Raw genomic sequence first — 24,037 nt, 5'->3', positions numbered from 1 at the left:
CAGGGAGAGAATTTAACTATTCACATTTTAACATGGATTGATTACATCAGTTTATCCTCTTTACGCTTGGCTGATCCTTCCTGGAAATACTGAAGTCAGAGAAGAAATCTTTTGAGCATGGGACCTTGGGTTGTATTTGCGTTGTTGACTGTGCAGTGAAGCACAAGAGAGCTTTGACTGAGACCAGGCAGGAGTTAGAAGGGGGGAAGTTAAAGATGACAAGTGCATGTAAGAGAGCTTCAGGGACAAAAAAAAAATTACATTCCTTATTTCTTTCTTTATTTTTAAGAGAGAGGACAAGTTGGGGAGAGGGGCAGAGGGAAAGAGAGAGAATCCCAAGTGGGCTCCACACTGTTAGCACAGAGCTTGACACTGGGTGCGATCCCAGGACCTTGGGATCATGACTTGAGCTGAGACTAACAATCAGATGCCCAACCTCCTGAGCCACCCAGGGGCCCCTCCTTATCATTTTTCTTAGTGTAGCTTTGTCCTTTTTCCTTTTACTACAGGCATGGTGAGATTAACTTTTTTGCTTGAGAGCCTTTTCTAATTTCCTGTCTAACTTACTCTGCCCAGTTACTATACTAGTTGAGATGTGTGATACAAGCAGCGACTCACTTTATTTGTCTGGGTATCTTCTCCTTGAGTTTTTTCACTTACTGTATTGTGGAGAGCTTTTCACCCAGCAGATAGAGCAGTCTCATTCCTTTTAATGACAGTGTGTATTCCATTGTATGGTTGAATCATTATTTAATAAGTTTTCTATCAGTGAATGCTTAGTTTCTAGTCTTTCACCCCTAAAGGGTTGCACGAACATCCTTTTACATGTATCTTTGGTTAATTTTGATAAATTACCTTATAGAATTGTGTATATTCTGAGCAGTGAGCTTGCCTGGGTCAAGGATATGTTGCGGCTGTAGCAGCAATGACAAATTACAATAAAAGTTAGCTTCGGGTATCATAATTCCCTTTCAAGTTAGGGGCTTTCCACATTCTTTAAGAAAACAGTAAATAGGTTAGAAGAATATAATGATTTGGTAAGAACCTCCAAAGAAATGGCCAGAAAAGGCAAATTTTAGTTAGCCCTCTAAGTTTCATTTAGTTGTAGGATAGTTTATTTTCTAAGAAATGTAAATAGAGTATTAGAAGAGTTATTGGTGATTTATTTAAAGTCTTTGTCCTGTAGATTTCAAGTTTACTACTTAAAGATTTTGAAAAGTAAGGATCAGATTCTTGGTCCTTTGTTTTATGTATTCTAGACTGATAATATCTGGTACTAGGGGAGACAAGATTAGCAAGTATGAGGTGTATTTTTGTGTTTTTTTTTTACTTTGCTGTTTATATAGGGTTTTTTTTTTAACTGTTTAAGTACAGGTTTCTTCCTAAATGATAACCTTAGTAAGTGAAAGAGCATGTAAATTTCAGTAGTGTATTTGAATTTAACTGATGATTTATTTTACCTTTGAAAGCTATGATCAAAGTAGTAGCTAGTACCTACCTGACTGATTTGGGAAAGAGGTGACTAAACTAAGAGTTAATGTATTTACTACTTGTGGACCCTTCCCTTTGCAGAGGGTGTGTATGTTATTTTTACATAGTCTGATAATAGAAGTCAGTTTTGAAAAACAAACTGTACCAGTGCTTTCATGTTTTTTGAGATGAAGTTTCTTTGGCTTTCATGATCATTATGTTGGTTCTTAGAGTAACACAGTGGAATTTGAATTTAAAGCAACCAAAGTTAGAAGGGCAGATTTAATATTGCCTATCTTTTCTATATTGATGGAGTAAATAAGATAATTATTTGAGAGTGTCTAGGTCTCACGGCCTATTAAATTTAATCATGTGTTATTATTTAAGAATATATTAGTGGGGGACCTGAGTGACTCAGTTAAGCATCCAACTTTGGCTCAGGTCATGATCCCGTGGTTCTTGGGTTCGAGCCCTGCACTGGGCTCTGTGCTGACAGCTTGGAGCCTGGAGCCTGCTTCAGATTCTGTGTCTCCCTCTCTCTCTGCCCTTCTCCTACTCGTGCTCTGTCCCTGTCTCACAAAAATAAATGTTAAAAAATGTTTTTTAATGTATTAGTAAGGAAAGTATCACCTTTAACAAGTTTAAAAGCATGTGTAAAAAATAAGTTTTATTATAGTAAGTTTTCAAATTAGAGATAAATATAAATATGGAAAAAACTTGTAGTAATTTCACCACCCAGTGGTAATGTTAATATTATTAACATTTTACATAAACTTTTGTATATTTAAACACACCTACATATATTTCCTCTAATATATTGGTATATTCCATATTCTCAAATATTTTTAATAAATATTTTTATTACTGTTTTGTAGTGTCAGATTTAACTTTTTTTGAAGTGTAGTAACTGACAGAAACATGCACACGTTGCAGATGTACAACTTGAAATTTTTCATAGTGCATACCTGTGCAACCAGCTCCCATACACACTCCCCATTGCCAGCCTAGTATCAGCAGCAAACCCCCCAATGGCAGCCATTTATTCTGATTTTATGTTTGAGAAAAACTATGAGATATAATTTACATATGATAAAATCTACCCATTTTAAGTGTTCAATTTAGTGATTTTTAGTAAATTTGCCAAGTTGTAGAGTCATCACTATAGTTTTAAGACCAATGTATGAATATATTTTAACCAGTTTTGTTTGTCGAATAGTGTATTTCCATCTTTTTGCTAATGTTAACATTACTGTAGTGATTTTTCAGGTATATATTTCAGTGCATTTTGTTTCACTGGCACAGGTTCCTAAAAGTATAATCACCAGTTCAAATAAAAGTGTGTTTTTATGGCTTTTGATACAAAGTACCAAATTGCCTTTGTTGCCTTTGAAAGTAATGGAGCTAATTTATTCTCCTACTGTTCATAATGAGTGTCCTTTTTTTTTTTTGTTTTTAACCCACCTCAACATTGGATGTATATTTATTTAAAGAGTCACTATCAGTTGGGTGGATGAAATATGGTAGCTCTGTTTTAATTTTCATTTCTTTACTACTTAAAGAGTCCCTAAGTATATAAAATAATAGTTAAGATTTTTTGCCGTAATGTCAAAAATGAAAAGTTGCGTTTACTTCACCAGCCTTTGGAAACTTACCTTAATCTTAAAATTGGAGACAATACGAATTACTCGAATAAAAATTTTTTATTAAAGTGTATGCCTTTCATAATTGAAATTTTAAAAAGGATCAAGTAGACATATAAAACTAATTTCTTATGCTTTGTTGCCAAACTTGGTCTTTCTAGGCAGTTATACTTAAGCATGAACATTGACGACAAACTGGAAGGATTATTTCTTAAATGTGGCGGCATAGACGAAATGCAGTCTTCCAGGGCAATGGTTGTAATGGGTGGAGTGTCTGGCCAGTCTACCGTGTCTGGGGAACTGCAGGAGTCGGTACTTCAAGATCGGAGTATGCCTCACCAGGAGATCCTTGCAGCAGATGAAGTGTTACAAGAAAGTGAAATGAGACAGCAGGATATGATATCACATGATGAACTCATGGTCCATGAGGAGACAGTGAAAAATGATGAAGAGCAGATGGAAACACATGAAAGACTTCCTCAAGGACTGCAGTATGCACTTAATGTCCCTGTAAGTAATTCCTTTTTAAAACTAATGTAGCTTATCGTTAGAAACATAATTTTGTGTTAAGTAATACTTTAAGTCATTGAAGAAATTTCAGGAAATGTTTAAAGGCTTAATACTTAAATGGGTGTTATTAAATACCTACGCTAAATGTTGACCGAACCACATTTGAAAAGGCAAAATTAAATTTTTTGTATTATATACATTTAATAACTTATCTTTTTCAGGATAAAAATCCCTGTCAAGATTTTTTAAGTGCTTAAATTTTAAAGATTTTAACTTCTGGGTTTCTTTAAAGAATAGAAAGATTAAATCTGGAATATAACTAGAAAAAGGTCATACACCTGAAAGTTTTTCCTTCAGGTTCTTTAACTTGGCAATTCCTGATGTCTTTTTTTTTTCTTCATTATCTTTTTCAAAAGCATACCAGCCCTTTTAGTTTTTCCTACTTATTTTAAATGTCACCTAAAATATTGTTTGGTAGGTCCTCATAACTTTTTTGCCTTATTGTGTTTTTCTTTTTACCTAATGACTGACCAGCAAAACCATAACCATAATGTAATCCTCTTCTATTCTTTCTGTAATGTTAGACCAGGATTTCTTTCGGTATATTTAATATACTGTACTTTTTCTTTTGCTTCAGAACCTTTATACCTCCTGCTTGTAGTATTTGCCTCAGCCATACCCTCTTCCTATTGTTTTAATCTAATTAGTGGTTCATCATTATCAGCCTGCCCCCTTTTCTTTAGTCTAAGTTGAGTCCCTGCAATAGTGGTTACTTGTCAGTCTGTCTTGTCTGTATGATAAGACTGTAGGCTCTATGAGAGCATGAATTTTGTCTTATTTTCCATTGTATCCCAGGTATTGGCACATAATGGGAATGAATGAATAGTACTTACAGTTGTATTCTAATACACGTGCCAACCAGCTTTTCTAGCCCTTTGTAATAGCCTTACCGTTTTTAGCCTGCTAACGTGTTGAATTACATTGATGGATTTTTGAATGGTGAAACACCTTTACATACCTCTAATATATCCTATTTGGTTGTGGTATATAATTATTATACATTGTTGGATACAATTTGCTAATATGTTATTGAGGATTTTTGTATCTGTTCATGAGTTATATCCATCTAGTTTTCTTGGAGTATCTTTGTATCTGATTTTGATATTAGGGTAATCCCAGCCTCAAAGAACGAGCTAGGAAGGAGTATTCCCTCGGCTTCTGACTTCTGAAAGAGATTGTAGAAAACTGGTATAATTTTTTCCATAAATGTATGATAGAATTTACCAGTTGAGTACATATGACCTGGTACTTTTTGGAAGGCTTTTTTTTGTTTTGTTTTTGTACTTAGCTTCTTTGTTAGATGTAGGGCCTATTCAGAGTATTTATTTTCCCTTGTGTGAGTTTTTATAGATTGTGCCTTTCAAGGATTTGGTCCATTTCATCTAGATTATGAAATTTGCGGGCATTGAGTTGCTCACAGTATTCTTTTGTTATCCTTTTAATGTCCATTTTCTTCAACAGGTCTCTAGAGCTGTTTCATCTTGCAAAACTGAATCTCTGTACCTATTGGACATTCCCTGTTTTCCACCAGACCCTAGTAGAGGCTTACCAATTTTATTGATATTTTAAAGAGTTTTAAAATTTTCTGTTTTCTAGTTTTCAGTTTCACTGATTTCTACTCTAAGTTTTATGATTTCTTGTATTATTTTGGATTGAATTTGGTCTTTAGTTTTCTAAGATGGAAGATTAGATGATTTAAACATTTTTTTTAATGCTTCTTATTTAATTTTGAGAGATAGACAGTGCGAGCAGGGGAGGGTCAGAGAGAGAGGGAGATACAGAATCTGAAACAGGCTCCAGGCTCTGAGCTAGCTGTCAGCACAGAGCCTGACGCGGAGCTCGAACCCATGAACTGTGAGATCTGACCTGAGCCGAAGCCGGACACTTAACCGACTGAGCCACCCAGGCGTGCCCCCCCCGCTTTTTTTTTTTTTTTTTTTTGCTTTTTATTTATTTTTGAGAGAGAGAGAGAGACAGGATTAGATAATTTTAGATCTTCTTTTCTAATATATTCATTCAGTGCTATAAGTTTCCCTCTAAGCACTGCTTTCACTGCATCCCACAAACTTTGATGAGTTATTTTATTTTCCTTTATTTAGTTCAATATATCTTTTAATTTCTCCACAGATTTCTTCTTTAATCCACATATTATTTAGAAGTGTGTTGTTTAATCTCTAAGTATTAGAGGATTTTTAAGCTATCTTTCTGTAACTAAGTTCCAGTTTAAGTCTGTTGTGGTCTAAGAGCATATACTGTATAATTTTTGTTCTTTTAAATTTGTTAAGGATTTGTTAATGGCTCTGAAAGTGGTCTGTGGGTGCTCCATGTGAGCTTCATACTTAAATTACTTTAGTTGCCCAGATCCATTGTGATATTTTTTTCCTGTTACTTCTGTACATGTTGTGTATATACCTATAATATTCTTTGATTGGCAATCTACTGGCTTTTATTTCTCAGCTTAATAGTTTTTTATTTTGATAATTTTTTCTTTTCTTTCAGGTTTTTAATACTGGGCTATGTTAGGCAGTCAAATATATTTTGAGTGGAAAAAACAAATTTTTTTAGTTGCGAAAAAACTTTAAAGTGCTCTCAGCTTTTAATTTTAAAGTTCAGAGTTTGGACAACTTATAGATTTGTATAAGCTGCAATCCATCAAGATACAGAATATTTCTGTCATCCTAGAACATTTATGTTTCTTCCTGATCAGTCCCCTGAGAACTTCATGCAAATGGAGTCATATATAATCTAATGTCTGGCTTCTTTTGCTCAGCATAAGGTTTTTGGTTTATCCATGTTGGTTGAGTTTATCAATAAGTAGTTAATTTCTTTTTATTGTTGATTAATACTCTATTATTAATACTCTATTGCCTTATAACCTTAAAACTTGTTAATTCATTTCCCCTTTTATGGTTGTGTTATCTCTAGATTTCAACCTTTATGGAGAAAGCCGCTATGAACATTGGAATCTTTTTTCATTTCTTGGGTGTGTCTTTTTAGAAGTTAAGCTATTTCTCATGGGTTTTCATTTTGTTTGATCTAGTGTCTATATCTTTGCGTCAGTATTACACTACCTTCATTGTTGAATCTTGTATAGTAAATCTTGAAATCAGGTAGTGTAGTCTCCCAGTTTTGTTACTCTTGTAAGACTGTTGTGACCATTGTAGCTTGTTTGTATTTTCATATAAAATATAGAATCAATCTTTCAGTTCCTATAAAAAGAACCAGCTGGGTTTTTATTGGGATTACATCGATTCTATATATTGATTTGATCAACACACTAAATAATAGTGGCTTCCAGCCCATGAACATGGTATATCACTGTTTGTTTAGGTTTTCTTTAATTTATCTTAGCACTGTTATGTAGTTTTAAGTGTAGAGTTATTAGAAATATTTACCCCTAAATATTTCATGTTTTGGATTCAATTTCAAGTGATAGTTAAAAAAAGTTCAGTGTTTAATTGTTTATGACTAGTATATAGAAATGTGGTTGATTCTTCCCGCCCCCCCAAAATTTTTTTTAATGTTTATTTTTGAGAGGCAGCCAGAGCATGAGTGGGGGAGGGACAGAAAGAGAGGGAGACACAGAATCTGATGCAGGCTCCTGGCTCTGAGCTGTTAGCCCAGAGCCTGATGTAGGGCTCAAACCCACAAACTGTGAGATCATGTCCTGAGCCAAAGTCAGAGACTTAACTGACTGAGCCATCCAGGCACTCCTAATGCAGTTGATTCTTTTTACTTTGGCCATGTATCTTGTGACCGTTACAAGTACATATAAGTTCAGAGTAGTTACTTTATAGTTCCCTTAAATTTATTCTCTGTCTGATCCTATTGTTTATGCATTTTACATCTTTCTTCCTGGTATGTATCTTTTATTTCTTTTTCCTCTCTTATTTTACTGACTAGGGCCTTCAGTACAATGCTGAGTAGAAGTGATAAGAGTAGACATCTTTGCTTTGTTCCTGATCTTTAGGGTACTACATTCAGTTTTTCACCTTTAAGGATTATTTTAGCTGTAGATTTTTCATAGATCTTTATTATGTTGAAGAAATTTTCTTTCTAGTTTGCTGAGATTTTTTTTTAAGTTTATGCCATTTATTTTGAGAAAGAGAGAGAGCATGAGAGGGGCAGAGAGAGGCAATCCCAAGGAGGCTCTGTACTGTCAAGTGTGGAGCTCAGTGATGTGCTTGAACTCAATGAATTTGAGATCATTACCTGAGCCAAAATCAAGAGTTAAACACTAAACTGACCAAGCTACCCAGCAACCGCTGCTGACATTTTTTTCATATAAATGAATGTATAACTGAAATGCTTTTTCTGCATTTATTAGGTGATATGATTTTTTTCCTCCTTACTATCTTTATATGGTGAATTACATTGATTTTCAAGTATTAAATCAACGTTGTATTCTTAGGATAAACTACACTTGGTCATGACATGTCATCCTTTTTACACATTACTGGATTTAGTTTACTAACCTTTTAAAATAATTTTTTATTTTAAAAAAAAAACTTTCATTCATTTTTCAGAGAGTGTGACAGCATGAGCAGGGGAGGGGGTGAGAGAGAGAGAGGGAGAGAGGGGGTCAACAGATTCTGAACCAGGCTCAGGCTCTGAGCTGTCAGTGCAGAACCTGATGTGAGGAACGTGAGCTCTTGACCTTAGCCAAAGTCAGACCTTAACCAACTTAGCCACACAGGTACCCATTTTTAAAATAATTTTTAAGTGTACATTTGTGAGGGATATTAGTTTTCTTGCAATATCCTTGTTTTAGGTATACTGGCCTCATTAATGGGTTAGGAAGTATTTCATGAAAGGGTTTGTGTAAGATTTGTTCATTTCTACTTTACATATTTGTTGGGCTTCACCAGTAAAGCTAATCTGGGACTGAGGTGAGAAGTTTAAAAGTTTAAAAGTTCAGGTTCAGGAGAGCCTGGGTGGCTCAGTTGGTTAAGCGTCCGGCTTTGGCTCGGGTCATGATCTCGTTCATGGGTTTGAACCCCGTGTCAGGCACTGTGCTGACAGCTAGCTCAGAGCCTGGAGCCTGCTTCAGATTCTGTATCACTCTCTCTGACCCTCCCCTGCTCGCACTGTATCTCTCTGTCTCTCAAAAATAAATAAATAACATAAAAAATAAAAAGTTCAGGTTCAGTTTTTAAAACATGCATAAGCCTTCTCCAGATAAAATTTTTTTTCTTGAATCCATTTTGATAAGTTGTATTTTTCAAGGAATCTGTCCATTTCTTCCTGTTTAATTGAATAGAATTTTTCTTAATTTTAATAGTTCTTTTATTGTCTGATGGGTCTATAATGATTTCTTTCTTTCTTGTTCCTGATAATGGTAGTTTGTCCTTTTCTTGATTAGTCTGGGTAGAGATTTATCAATTTTATTGGTCTCTTGAGAGAATCAGGTTTTGGTTTTATTGATTGTTACCTTTGTACATTTCAACTTTAGCTCATTTTTATTATTTACTTATTTCCTTCCTTCTACTTACTTTGTTTATAATTTGCTCTTTTCTTAGCTTTTTAAAAATTTTTTAAATTTATTTTTGATAGATTAGTGTGTGAGTAGGGGAGGGGCAGAGAAGAGAGGGGGAGATACAGAATCCAAACCAGGCCACAGGCTCTAAGCTGTCAGCACAGAGCTCAAACTCAGGAACAGTGACATCATGACCTGAGTCAAATTAGACCCTTAACCGACTGAGCCACCCAGTTGTCTCTTTTCTTAGCTTTTGAAGTGGGGGCTTAGATCATGGCTTTAGACCTTTCTTCATTTTTCATATAAGCGTTTGAGGCTATAGAGTTGTCTTCCTTTGTGATTTCATTTTGAGCCATGAATTAGACGTGTTTCGCTTAACTTCTAATGTTTTAAAGTTTTCCAGATATCATTTTGTTATTGATACTTAATTATTGTGTTAAGAGAATGCGCCATGATAATTTCAATCCTTTTAAATTCATTAAGACTCTTTTAGGGCTTAATATATGATTAGTCGGTGAATATTCCACACTCACTTGAAAAGAATGTATTTTGGAAATTATTGGATGGGTGATTTTTGTAAATGTCGGGTCAAGTTGGACTAGTTTTGGTCTTTGACACTTTGATAATTTTTTTGTTTTAATTCTAGTTCGTTCACATACAGTATCATATTACTTTCAGTAGTACTAGTATAGTGATTGAACATATCTACATATCATCTGGTACTTACAATGACTAGTGCACTCCTTAATCCACATCATTTATTTAACCCCTTCTTCTACCCTGCTTTCCCTCTGGTAACCATTTATAATTAAGAGTCTGTTTCTTGATTTGTGTGTGTCTCTCTATTTTCCCTTTGCTTGTTTGTTTTGTTTCTTATATTTCACGTATGAGTGAAATCATACGGTAGTTGTCTTTTTCTAACTGGTGTATTTCGTTTAACATAATTTCTAGCTCCATCCATGACATTACCAATGTCAACATTTCATTCTTTTTTATGACTGAATAATATTCCTTTGTATATGTACACCACATCTTTCTTTATTCATTCATCAATTGATGGACACTTTCCATATCTTGGCTGTTATAAATAATGCTGCTATAAACATGGCAGGGGGCATATATCCCTTTGAGTTAGTGTTTTTTTTATTCTTTGGGTAAATACCCAGTAACATGATAGTTGAATCATAGGATAGTTCTATTTTTAACATTTTGAGGAACCTCCATACTATTTTCCACAGTGGTTGCACTAGTTTGCATTCCTGCCAAGAGTGCATGAATGTTTCTTTTTCTCCACATCCTCACTGACACCTGTTTCTTGTGTTTTTGATTTTAGCCATTGTGACAGGTGTGAGATAGTACCTCATTATAGTTGTGATTTGCATTTCCCTGATGCTAAGTGATGATGAACATCTTTTCATGTGTCTGTGGGCATCTTTTATGTCTTTGGAGATATGTGTGTTCATATCTTCTGCACATTTTTAAATTGGATTATTTATTTTTTTGGGTATTGAGCTTTTAAGTTCTTTATATGTTTTGGATTTAAGTTTTATATATATATTTTGGACACATACTCTTTACTAATCTACTTGTCTTCCAATAATTAGTTTGCAAAAAGCCCCAGTTCAAAATAATATATTGCATTAATTGACATGTCTTGTTTTCTTTAGTCTTGGTTAGTTCTCACTTTAAAAAAAAAAAAAGTTTATTTATTTATTTTGAGAGAGAGAGAATGCAGGCAGGCTAGGGGCAGAGAAAGAGGATCCCAGGCAGGATCCATGTTCAACGCAGAGCCCCACCTAAGGCTCGATCTCACAACCATGAGTTCATGACCTGAGCTGAAGCCAAGAGTCAGGCAGGCAACACAGTTGGTTGCCACCCAGGCACCCCTTGTTCCTCACTTTAAAATTTTATGATCATAATACTTGAAATTACAGACCATTTATTTTGTAGAATGTTTCTCGGCTTGGGTTTATCTGATTTTTACTCTTAATGGTATGTAAGGTACTAACTTTGGGAGGGATATTGTAAAAAGTGATGCTATATCTTCTTCCTCTTCACACTCTAACAGGTGGCACGTGATTTTTATTTGCCCCGTTCTGATGTTGCACTTTGATAAGTTGATTAAGATGATGTCTGGCAGGTTTTGTCACTGTAAAGTTAATCTCATTTCTCATCACACCTTTTAATTTATTCATTTATTTATTTGTGTTACGATGCACTTAGGAGTTTTATTAACTGGGTTAAAATCTATTACTATGATTATTTTAATGCTTGGTTTAAGATTTGGCCAATCGGAGCCTCTTTAAGCTGACTAATGTGTTCATTTGACATGTCCCATCAGTCTTTTGAACACATCCTTGCCTTCTGCCCCAAGATGTTTTAGGCCTGTCTTGTATTTTTTTCTGCCACACCCCTGGAGAGAGTTAGCCGTTTCTCTAAGGAGCCCTAGTTCATTTTAGTGGAAAATGGCATTTGAAAGGCAAGATCTGGGTACCTAATGTGCTGCTCATTGTTCTTGGGGTATGGCTGCTTCCAGGTCTGTCAGTGGTCAGAACTAGAGAAGGTATGTATATACATAATTACATACATTTATATGCTCACTTCCATTTATAATTATCTCCTATATCTGCCTGTTGGTATTATAAAACTAAGTTTACACTGATCCCTTTGATTATAGTCCATTACCACAGAGTACATTTTCATTTTCTCCCTTCTGTATTTTATTTATTTTATTATTATTATTATTATTATTATTATTTGGTAATCTCTATACCCACCATGGAACTCAAACTAATGACCCCGAGATTGACTTGCACACCTGTCTGACTGACCCAACCAGGCACCCCTCCCTTCTGTATTTTATAACTCTCTTCCTAGACAATGAGAAACCTGGCTTCCATTATCATTACTATATTTACTTACTTGATTAGACACCCCCGAACCCCCATGTGTAAACCATTTATCACCCCAGCTTCCTGTGCAGATGCCCTCTTCCCTCTACCTAGGCTCCTATAATTCCATGGTAGTTCATACCCTCCCCTGCATGTTCTTTGACAACTTGTCCTGGGCCTACTCACCCCATGGAGCCCTCCTTGTACGTGGTGCTGGTCCATGCTCATACTTTGATGCCTTCCTCACCCCGCTGAGCTTCTGACACGTTGCTCCAGGCTGCCCTTCCTCTATAATAGGGACTCTTCCTTTTGCTGTGAGGGTTCTGACAGCTCACTCTGAGCTGGCTTATGTGAAGAACCACCTTGCCCTGCTTTGTGCAGCAGATGCCTGTTTATCTTGTCTGGGATCTTATACCCTATTATGCTATAGCATATGGCTTTAGGAGTGAATGGTTCATGAATAGGGAGGAGCAGGAAGGGGAAGGGACAAGATTTATTCTTTAGCTTTTGTTGAAATTTAATATTTTTTAACATTTTTTCCTGTTTTTTTAATTTTATTTTTTGAGAAACAGAGAGAGACAGCACGAGCAGGGGAGGGTCAAAGAGAGAGGGAGACACAGAATCTGAAACTGGCTCCAGGCTATGAGCTAGCTAGCTGCACAGAGCCTGATGCGGGGCTCGAACTCATGAACTGTGAGATCATGACCTGAGCCGAAGCTGGATGCTTAACCGATGGAACCACCCAGGCGCCCCTGTTGAAACTTAATCTTGAAATTATACAGAGTCATAGGAAGTTACAAAATTAGAACAGAGAGGTCCTGTGTACCATTCACCCAGTCTCCTCTAGTGGTTACATTCTACATAATTATAGTACAATCTCAAAATCAGGCAGTTGACAGTGCTATGATATGTCCAGTGTTTTATGCTTTATCACACACGTAGATAATGTGTAACCACCATCACAATCAAGAATCTTTCATGACAAAAGATCTCCCTCATGCGACCCCTGGTCACATGTCTTCTCTCAGCACCCCATTCCTTATTTATTTATTTATTTATTTTTGAGAGACAGAGATAGCGCAAGCAGGGGAGGGTCAGAGAGAGAGAGAGAGAGAGAGAGACACAGAATCTGAAGCAGGCTCCAGGCTCTGAGTGGTCAGCACAGAGCCCGACGCGGGGCTCGAACCCACGACCTGTGAGATCATGACCTGAGCCGAAGCTCAACCGACTGAGCCACCCAGGCGCCCCTCAGCACCCCATTCCTAACCCCTGGCTGTCCTGCCCCTAATTTATTTTCTACCTTTATGTCTTTGTCATTTTATATGCTTTATTAGTGGACTCCTACAGTATGTGAACTTTTGAGATTGACTTTTTTTTACTTAACATAGTGCCTTTGAGAGCCATCTGAGTTGTGTGTATTGGTAATTTTTATTATAGAATAGTATTTCATGGTATTGATGTACCACGGTTAAACCATTCATTTTCTGAAGAACATTGTAGTTGTTTCCACAATTTGTTTACTACAGCTAAAGCTGCTATGAACATTCACGCATAGGTTTTTGTGTGAACACAGATGTACATATCTCCATGGTAAATACCTTATATCCCTACCACCAAGTACAATCACTCCTAACATTTTGGTATCTCTTGTACTTTTTTTCATATGCACACCAGGCATGGGATCATGTTGCTTATTTATCTGCTGTTTTCATTTACCAGCAGATTTTGAACTTTTCTTAACTTCTTATTCTTCTAATACTTCTTAAATGTCTGCCTCATATTCCATATGTATGGATATTTGTAAATAGTACTATTACTCCTACTAGGTAATGATAAATTTGAGTCCATTCTGAGAATGAATCAATGAAAAGTTGTCTCATACTATATACCAAAGGCAGAATTTAGTATTTGTGTAACATTGCTTTCTGGTAGAACACAACAGACATGAGAAGTCATAGTGCTTCTTTTTATTTATGTATTCCTGCTAATATGGTGAAAGGGAAATCTTGGGATCATGAATATACATTTTCAAATTAAAGAGAGGACAGTGATCTAGAACAGTATGACTCAGGTCCCCTAAAGTGTGAAAACTTAAGTTACCAGGCCTTACAACCTTTTTAGATTGTGGGTTAATAAAGACTTTTAAAAATACATACTGAGGATATTAATGATTTTCTTATTTTATTTGCTTGTTCATTTGGAAAACATAAAAACTTTATTTCATATTAACTTTGTTAATTCAAAACAAAAGTTGAGTTTTGAATTCTCTTAGATATTAAAAAAATTTTTTTATATAGTTTACTTATGAGACACAGAGAGACAGAGCATGAGTAGGGGAGGGGCAGAGAGAAAGGGAGACACAGAATCTGACACAGGCTCCAGGCTCCGAGCTGTCAGCACAGAACCTGATGTGGGGCTTGAACCCATGAACCACGAGATCATGACCTGAGTCGAAGTCGGATGCTTAACTGACTAAGCCACCCAGGTGCCCCATTTTTTATTTTTTTATGTTTATTTTTGATAGACACAGAGTGCAAGCAGGGAGGAGCAGAGAGAGAGAGGGAGACACAGAATCTGTCTGAAGCAGATTCCAGGCTCGAGCTGTCAGCACAGAGCCTGATGCGGGACTCAAACCCACAAGGGTGAGATCATGACCTGAGCCGAAGTTGGACAGTTAACTGACTGAGCCATCCAGGTGCCCCTCTTAGATTGTTAATAACGGTTTAGGTTCTATAGCCTATGTAAACTCGCTAGTGTTTTGTGACAGTTTAATGAAAGTTCTTCATTTGTGATACTGCTAATTTTCAGCATTTGTCTTAACTTTAGTATTCTAAATCGGTCACCCATCCTCAGTGGCCCTACATTTTCAGTGGCGGTCCACAGGCCAACTTTTGAATGTCTATAGTTTATTCATTAGCACTTTGTTTTCTAATGTGCTAGAAACTTGAATTAAGGGGCTCTTGGGTATCTCAGTCGGTTGAGCGTGACTTAGGCTCAGGCCATGATCTCACAGTCCGTCAGTATGAGCCCCGTGTCAGGCTGATTGTGTTGACAGTTCAGAGCTCGGAGCCTGGTTCAGATTCTGTGTCCCCCCTCTCTGCACCTCCCCCACTCACACTTGGTCTCTCTGTCTGTCAAAAATAAATATTTTTATTTTTAAACAAAGAAACTTGAATTAAAATTAAGTAAAATTGGTTTTTTGGTTCTTTGGTCCCATTAGCCACATTTCAGGTGGTTAAACTGGGTTAGAAAGCTTCTTAACTCAGAAACTAAATTTATTTTAGGAATGTGAGGGAAAGTATTTGGTTTATTCTTTTAATTCTTATATTCATTCAGTAGGAATTGAGAAACCATAACTGTATGGCCTTTATTTTTACAGTTTGATGGCAAGCATGTTGAAGAGAAAAGATTTATTTGTGTTGACAAAGTGGAGCAAATTATAATTCATAATCATATATGTCACACTTGTCTTTAGAGAACTGTTGGATTGTATCACTTGAGCAAAAGGAATTTGTAAATTAGGAGCTATAAAAAAATCATGTTCTACTCATATAATGGTAAAATAAAATGTTAAGTATTTCAGGTATTTATAACTCCTGAAAAAATATGCTTGAGCATTTACATAGCATTTTGTTTTAGCCATGAATTTCTATGCTATAAAACAGCATGAACCAAAATTGTAGGAATACTTCCATCCATTTTGTATTTATGATTATTTTATTTAATGACCTAAGGAACTCAGAATGTATTTGGCCATTGGTAAGACCTTTGTTTGATTTTTTAGTATTTAAATTTTCTTAAAGCCTGTTATTAACTTGAGGATTATATAGATATTTTCCCATATGCCTCTTGCTTGTCAGTAACACCTGATGCTAGTAATTTGAGTATATATCTTGTAGTGGGTAACTTTTTTTGCTTATTAAAAAACAAAAAATCATTTTACCCATTTCAGTGATTTTAAGGTACTTGTTTTTTTGCCACATATTTTGTACTCAGGCTTAATTACAGAATTGGATTACATTTATTGGTAACAAATGATCTTTCACAATCATCCTGGAAGGTGACAGTTCTGTTCGCCTTTGTATTTATTTGCTTTTAAATGGTCATTGGTAGAATATGTTTCTTATCTTTTTGGGTAACTCCCAACTTGTTGTCCCCATTACATTGTATACTTCCCCCCCCCTACTTTTTTTTTTTTTTTAAATAAAAGAGTCATTTATTACTTGTAGCCAGTTCTTATTACTATTACATTTCTTTAGAGTTCATATGAGGGATTTAGAAATAGTTTTGTTAATGTTCATTGGCTATGGAGGTCCTTGTCTTTGAGGTGAATGTACTGGCTGTTATTAGGGCTCTTAAGGTTTTTTTCTTTTAATTTTTTTAATGTGTTTTATTTATTTTTGAGAGACAGAGATAGCACGAGCAGGGGAGGGTCAGAGAGATTGGGAGACACAAAATCGGAAGACATGCTCCAGGCTCTGGGGTGTCAGCACAGAGCCCGACGTGGAGCTTGAACCCACGAACTGTGAGATCATGACCTGAGCTGAAGCCAGACACTTAACTGACTGAGCCACCCAGACACCTCTAGGGCTATATGTTTTAAGAAGTGCTTTTATTTTTTCCCATTCAAATACTTTTTACTTCAGCAGACTCTTTGGATATCATTTTTCAGAAATAGACTCATTAATGAGCTTATTTTAAGGAGAAGAGATGGTAATATATATCAACTCAAGTTGTTTTTTAACAAGAATTTACTCACATGCCCTATAGATCTTAGTGTCGTATTTGATAGGAATCAGTATTTGAGCAGAATACATAAGTAAACATGCTTCATGGTTTCTCCTGGTATGAGTTACATTACTCCTTGTTTGTTATTTCAACTTGCTCAATGATAAGCTGAAGAATTAAGATGTCTCTTCTAGGAGTTTGTTTCAGGGAGCTAACTCAGAATGATGTCTTTTAGTATCCTCCCACACTATTAAAGTTATTTGATTTATTTTTCCTTTATGTGGACATAAATTGTTAATAGAAGATTTCTTTCTAGATAACTTTAATAACTAGCTAGTCTTCTAACACTTTTAATATAGCTCAATATCTAACTGATGTACAATTGTGAGACAGTGCTACTGAATGAACATTATACTCTCTTAGGACAGTAGTACATAAATTGGAAATCAGTTTTGACAAGACTGTGATAGAGTCAGCCTAGCTAGAGCAGTCTCATCTCTGCTTTGTTTCTTTTTTTTAATAATGCTATGATATAGTTTATTATAAAACAATTACATAGTTACTATAAAGATTAAAATAGTTTACAATAAAATAAAAAGTAAAATTGTTTCCAGTACTTGCCTACTTTAATTCCAAAGAGATAATTACTAATATTGATCTCCTTCTGGACGTTTTTAATTTATAAACATGCAGAGTGTATGTGTATGTTTATTTGTATATAATGGTTTTAGAATATATATCTTATGAAAATACCGTATATTTTGTTTTACATAGATCATATTATACTGTTTGTTTTTGAAATTTGCTATATTCATTTATAACACATCTTGTAGAGTTTTTTTGTTACATGTAAAACTGGCTTATTTTTATTTATTTTTAAATTTTTTAGTGTTTATATTAGAGAGACAGTCTGAGCGGCGGAGGAGCAGCTAGAGAGGGAGACCCAGAATCCAAAGCAGGGTCCAGTCTCTGAGCTGTCAGCACAGAGTTCGATGTGGGGCTTGAACTCACAGACCATGAGATGATAACCTGAGCCAAAGTCAGATGCTTAACCAACTGAGCCACTGAAGTGCCCCTGGCTTATTTATTTTAATGAGTGATTTTATTGAAATATAACACTTGTACAGAAAACTTGTAAGGAATTTTCTCAGACGTGAACATCCTTGTATAACCACCTAGAGCGTTACCAGTCTCTCAGAGGCCCTCTCCCTTTGGTATCTATCTTAGTCACAACCTTTTTCTGATTCCTAAAGATAACCACTACCGTAACACTTTTAGAATGGCCTGTTGGTTTCACCCAATTTTGCAGTGAATATAAATAGAATCACAAACTGTCTAGTATCTGATTTCTTTGAGATATATCCATACATTATGGAATGTAATAGTGGTTTATTCTTATTTCTATATAAGCATCATTTGTGCAAATAGATAAAAAAATTATTCATTCTAGTATAATCCTTTAGATTGTTTCAGGATGTGGGCTATTATGAAAAGTGTTGTTATGACTATTCTTGGATGTGTCTTTTGGTACATATACATACTCATTTTCGTTGGTTATATACTTAGGGTTGAATTTGATGGGTGTGCATATATTCAGCTTTTTCTAAGTGGTTTTGCCAATTTATAGCAATTGCCCATATCCTTGATATGTGGTATTGTCAGTCCTTTTAATTTTAGCCGCTTTGGTTCAGTAGTATTCAACATGATTTTAGGTTGTGTTGAAGTGATAATTAACAACATTGAGTTTTTGTTTATACTTAACTGGCAGTTTGGATATTACGTACATTTTTTGTAAGGTGCTTGCTTATCTTTTGTCTTTTTTGTTAGATTATTTCTTTCTCTTACAGATTTGTAGTTCGTTATTTGTTGGAGATCTATCTATCTAATCTTTGTATATATAGCTTGTCTTTTCCACTCTGATTTGCCTTTTTACTCTTTTGATAAACAAGTTAATATTAACATTCAGTTTAGAAGTCTTTCTCTAGGTTAGTGTTTTGTATATCCTATTTAAGAATTCTTTGCCTTTTTTTTTATTAACTTCTAGAAGCTTTATGGTTTTTCTCTCCCATATTAGATTAATATCCATTTGCAGTATGTATTTGTTGATGATGTGAGTTATAGGGATTAAGGTTTATTTGATGGCTTTTTTCCCCCCACTCACCCATAGAAAATTTTCAGTTTCACTTTGCTGGCTTAATGTTTTAGTTCTTAGAACAACTTAGTATGTTAAGATGATAAACAGATTTCTCTTTGATTAATACTAAGGATTTATACTAACACTGGACTTAACATCTTTTTAAGATTACAAAGTATCATAGTTGTTGATAAAAGTCAAGATTCTAAAACTATAAAGAAAATAACAAAATATTGCTTTAATATCACTACTCTAAGGTAATCACTACTAACATTTGGTTGTTAGCATTTTAGTGTTTCCTTTTTGTTTTTCTGTGTATGTATTTGTGTTTTTATGAAATTTACTGCATATGTATTTGTGTGTTTGTATAGAATTGTAAAATATATTTACCAACATAATTATATATTTACCACTCAAACCATGAACATTTCATTATGTCATTAGTATTATCCAAAACTGATTTTTCATAACTGTATGTCAAATAGCTGTATTGTAATTTATCTCAGTCTTTATTACTGAATATTTAGATTGTTTGCTTTTTTTTTTTTTTTACTATCTTAAAGAATGTTGTTATATGTAAACATTGTTGTCATGTGAGTTTATCTCTTCAGTATAGATTTCTTAACGCTCTTGATATATCCTGGTCAATTTGTAGTCCACAAAAGCGGACCAATTTATTCTTCCTTTAGTAGTATATGAGATTCCCAACTTAATATCTTTGTAAATGATCTAGAAGAGGAAATGGGAAAAAATAATTCTAGATTTGTATATGATGGTGAGGAAAAAAACCAGCTGGACTTGGTCTTAGGTTGGCAGTGGAAAAGTAAATTAAAACATGTCTTTAGACAGGAGACTGAGATAATATAGCATATTGAAAGGTTGAGAATTTGGAAGAAGCTCTGATGTGAAAGAAGAGATTAAGTTATTTGTAGCAACATTGAATTGTAGATAATAAGATGTCTAAGTGGAGATGTTCTGTAGAAATTGATAAACCTCTGTATCTAAGCAATTAGATGTCTGTAATTATTGGGTAATAATTAATAACCATAAATACTTGTAACTTGAAAGTTTTCAGGGTGCTCTTTATATAATCTCATTTGACTTTTTGTTGTGTATAAGATGGATATTGTTATTACCATGATTAAGAGATGAAATGATTACGAGTGGCATCAAGACTTTATCTACTGTCTACTGCTGTGTATTGTAGTCTATACTTTCCATATATAATCTCTCTTAATTCTTTTACACGTGAAAAAGCTCCAAATGATTAAATTTTAGTTTACTTTCACACTGCTGTTACTACTTTTTGGAATTAGGTTTTATTTCCTTTAATGCCTTCTTGTTTTTCCATACTACTTTTGGAAGCCAAGTTTAGTCAGATAGTCTACTTTCTTTTTTTTTTTTTTTTTTAACATTTATTTGTTTTTCAGAGATAGAGAGACAGAGCATGAGCAGGGGAGGGCAGAGAGAGAGACACACACACACACAGAATGTGAAGCTGGCTTCAGGATCTGAGCTGTCAGCCCAGAGCTTTCATAGTAGACATTCTAGAACCACTAGAATTTTTTTCCATATTCTGGCAGCAAGCATACTGTAGTTCATATTTGGAGAAATAAAATATTTGTGCAAAAATTATTTCAAAAGAAGTTTTAATAATTCACATTGATTAAGAAGCTGTTACAATAATAGAAATAACACTGGGCTAAAAGATACAAGATCTTGGTTTAAGACCTAGTGTTTGACGTATAGCTTGGGTAAGACATTTCCCTGAAGTTTTAGTTTGCTTTTTGGTAACATGAAGGTAATAATTCACAGATTACAGCAATTATGATTTCAGTTGCTAGATTTGGAAGACTTGGGTTTAAATTTTGATTTTCTTAAGGGGATTTGGGACAAGTAACTTAACCATTCTGAGCCTTAGTTTTCTTATTTTTAAAATGGGATGAAAATAATGTTACTATAAGATTAACTGCAATAGAAGATACAGGCTAGAGATCATGTGCTTCCCTAACCCCACTACCACTGTATCTTTATCACCTAGGACAGTGCTTGGCACACCATAGATGGTAGATAAATTTTTATTTATCATGCTGAGGAGGAAGAGTCATAAATTTATAGAAGACCATATAAATGCTAACTATTTTTTGAAGCAGCATTATTGAGGTATAATTGATACACAGAAGATCTTCACATGTTAAATATATACAATATGATAAGTTTGGGATGCTGAGTATTTTTGTATTTAGTTTTCTTAACTTTTTATTTTGTAATAATTTTACATTTATGAAAGGTTGTAGAAATAGTGTAGAGTGCATATAAACCCCTAATGTACTTATCAAGACCAAGAAGTTAATGTTGGTAAAACTACAGAATTTCATTTGTTTATCCCCTAATATCCTTTTTCTGTTTGAGGATTCAATTCAAGATCCTACACTGCATTTAGTTTTTGCATCTTCTTAAGTCTCCTCCATTCTGTGGCAATTGTCAGTCTTTTCTTGTCTTCTAGGACCTTAACACTTGATACATTATTGGTCAATTATTTTGTAGAATGTCTCAGTTTGAGTTTGATGTTTTCTTTTGATTATATTGAAGCTCTGCATTTTTGACAACCCCATAGAAGAGATGTTGGACCACAAGGTGGATATATCTTATTACTGGTGATACAAACCTTAATTTTTATTTAAGGAGGTATCTTCCAGTTTTCCCCATTGTAAGGTCACTACGTTTCCCTTTTTAATTAACAAATACTTTTGAGTCTCTTGATTTCTCTTCACATTTCTACCAACTGAGTTTAGCATCCATCAGTGGACCCTGCCGGTCGTAATTATTAATGTGATGTTTGCCTAATTATGATTTTGCATTTTCCTCTTTCCTGCTGTACTTATGTTAATTGTAACTATCTTCTATTAATCACCTGTTAATTTTTTCAGTTAGTTTATATCAGTATGGATATTCATTTTATTCTATGGATTACAACCCAGTGCTGGCCTTATTTATTTTGTTGCTCAAGTTGTCTATTAAGAGTTCCTCCACACTGGTTCTTAGGTCCTTTTGACATGTGCTGATCCTTTTTCTGGCTCTTTAGTTGGTTGTACCACAAGATGTTCCGGGGCCCACCTCTGGAATTAGTCACTTTTCCTATGAGCCCCAGTTGCTTTTATTTGGATAAATGGCTTTTAGGAACTAAGTTCTGGGTGCTGAGTGTGTTAAATGCCATTACGCCTTAGTAATCTAAACAGACAGAGCTAGGAAATACATATATGTCTTCTAACCCACACATGTACACACATCCATACTAATTTCTTCATGCTAGTGAAGTCCAGGCATCTGTATTATTATAAGAGATTGAATGGAGAAGAGGAAGGGAATGCAAACTACAGTGAAGAAAGAAGTATCTAGGTCAGCAGTTCTCAGAATTTCTGATCGTATGACTTTTTACTCAAAAAATTTTGAGTGTTCCTAATAACTCTTGCTTATTTGGTTACATATATCATATTTTGCCATTTTAGAAATTAAAACTGAGAATTAAAATTTTTTGTGTATTTATAACAAATCGATTGCAAAGTTAAATAGGACATATTTTTAAAAAGTTATATGGGCAGATCATTAGCTAACTGCTCCCCATCAATTGTAGTATTTTTTTCTACCTCTTAAACAGAGACTGTCTTTTTTATTGTTTTAATTATTTTTTTGAAGTGTAGTTGGCACACAATGTCACATTCAGGGGTAGAACATAGGGATTCTTAACAACTTTGTATGTTACGCTATGCTTACCATAAGTGTAGCTATCGTCTGTCACCATATAGTGCTGTTACAGCACCACTGACTATATTCCCTGTGCTGTACTTTTTATCCCTGTAACTTATTTCATAACTGGGAGCCTGTACCTCCCACTCCCCTTCACCTAATTTGCTCAGTCCCCCACCTCCCTTCCTGCTGGCAACGGCCATTTTTGTCCGTTTTGTCCGTATTTATGGATCTGTTTCTGCTTTTTGGATTTGTTTTTTAGATTTCACATAGAAGTGAAATCGTGGTATTTTTCTTTCTCTGATATATTTCAGTTAGCATAATACTCTATAAGTCTATCCATGTTATTGTAAATGGCACAACCTCATTATTTTTATGGCTGAGTAATACTCCAATGCATGTACAGTAGCACATCTTTATCCATTTATGTATGGTTGCTTCCGTATGTTGGCTACTATAAATAGTGCTGCGGTAAACATAGGGTTGCATATATCTTTTCAAGTTAGTGTTTTTGCTTTCTTTGGGTAAATTGCCAGTAGTGGAATTACTGGATTGTAAGGTCTTCAGGGTTTTTTTTCCCCCCAGTTTTTAATTTTTTGAGGAACCTCCATAGTCTTCCACAATGCCTGCACCAATTTATATTCCACCAACAGTACACGAGAGTTTCTTTCTCTCCACATCCTCACCAACACTTGTTTTTTCTTTTTGATTCTAACCAGTCTGATAGATGGGAGGTGATCTTTCATTGTGATTTTGATTTGCATTTCCCTCATGATGAGTGAGCATCTTTTTATGTCTGATGGCCATCTGTATGTCTTCATTGGAAAAATGTTTATTAAGATCCCCTGCCTACTTTTTAATTGTTTTTGTTGTTCTTATTTTTATGGTTTTGAGTTGTAGAAGTTCTTTATATACTTTGGATATTAATCCCTTATCAGAGATATCTTTTGTAGATGTCTTCTCACATTCCTTAGATTGCCTTTTTGTTTTGTTGATAATTTCTTTTTCTGTGTAAAAGATAATTTATTTGGTGCAATCCTAATAGTTCATTTTTGCTTTTGTCTTCCTTGCCTGAGGAGACATATCTAGAAAAGTGTTTCTTTGGCTAGCCATTGTAAAAGAGGTTACTGCCTTTCTTCTACATGTTTTACTCTTTCATGCCTCACATTTAGGTCTTTCATCCATTTTGAGTTTGTTTTTTGTGTATGGTGTAAGAAAGTAGTCCAATTTCTTTTTTTTTTGCATGTAGCTATCCAGTTTTCCCAGCACCATATATTAAAGGGATCATGTTTCCTCGATTGTATATTCTTGCCTCCTTTGCCCTAGATTAATTGACCATATGAGTGTGGGTTTATTTCTGGGCTCTATTCTGTTCCATTGA

The 24,037-nt window shown here is 34.8% G+C and overlaps 1 protein-coding gene across 8 annotated transcripts in view; it reads left to right on the top strand.

Annotated features, from left to right (window-relative positions):
• Positions 1–24,037, top strand: part of ZNF148 (zinc finger protein 148) — a 127,409-nt gene that overhangs the window by 48,614 nt on the left and 54,758 nt on the right. For all 8 annotated transcript variants that reach the window (XM_029939469.1, XM_029939468.1, XM_029939464.1 and 5 more), the window contains one exon: positions 3,272–3,620. In XM_029939469.1, coding sequence (XP_029795329.1) covers positions 3,288–3,620 — 333 coding nt within the window. In that variant the 5' untranslated portion in view covers positions 3,272–3,287. The remainder of the gene's footprint in view (positions 1–3,271; positions 3,621–24,037) is intronic.

The sequence above is a fragment of the Suricata suricatta genome, chromosome 5, assembly GCF_006229205.1.
Source record: "Suricata suricatta isolate VVHF042 chromosome 5, meerkat_22Aug2017_6uvM2_HiC, whole genome shotgun sequence".
In the NCBI taxonomy this organism is placed as follows: Eukaryota; Metazoa; Chordata; class Mammalia; order Carnivora; family Herpestidae; genus Suricata; species Suricata suricatta.
The sequence above is the reverse complement of the archived record's forward strand: the minus strand, read 5'-3'. Positions and strand labels throughout refer to the sequence as shown.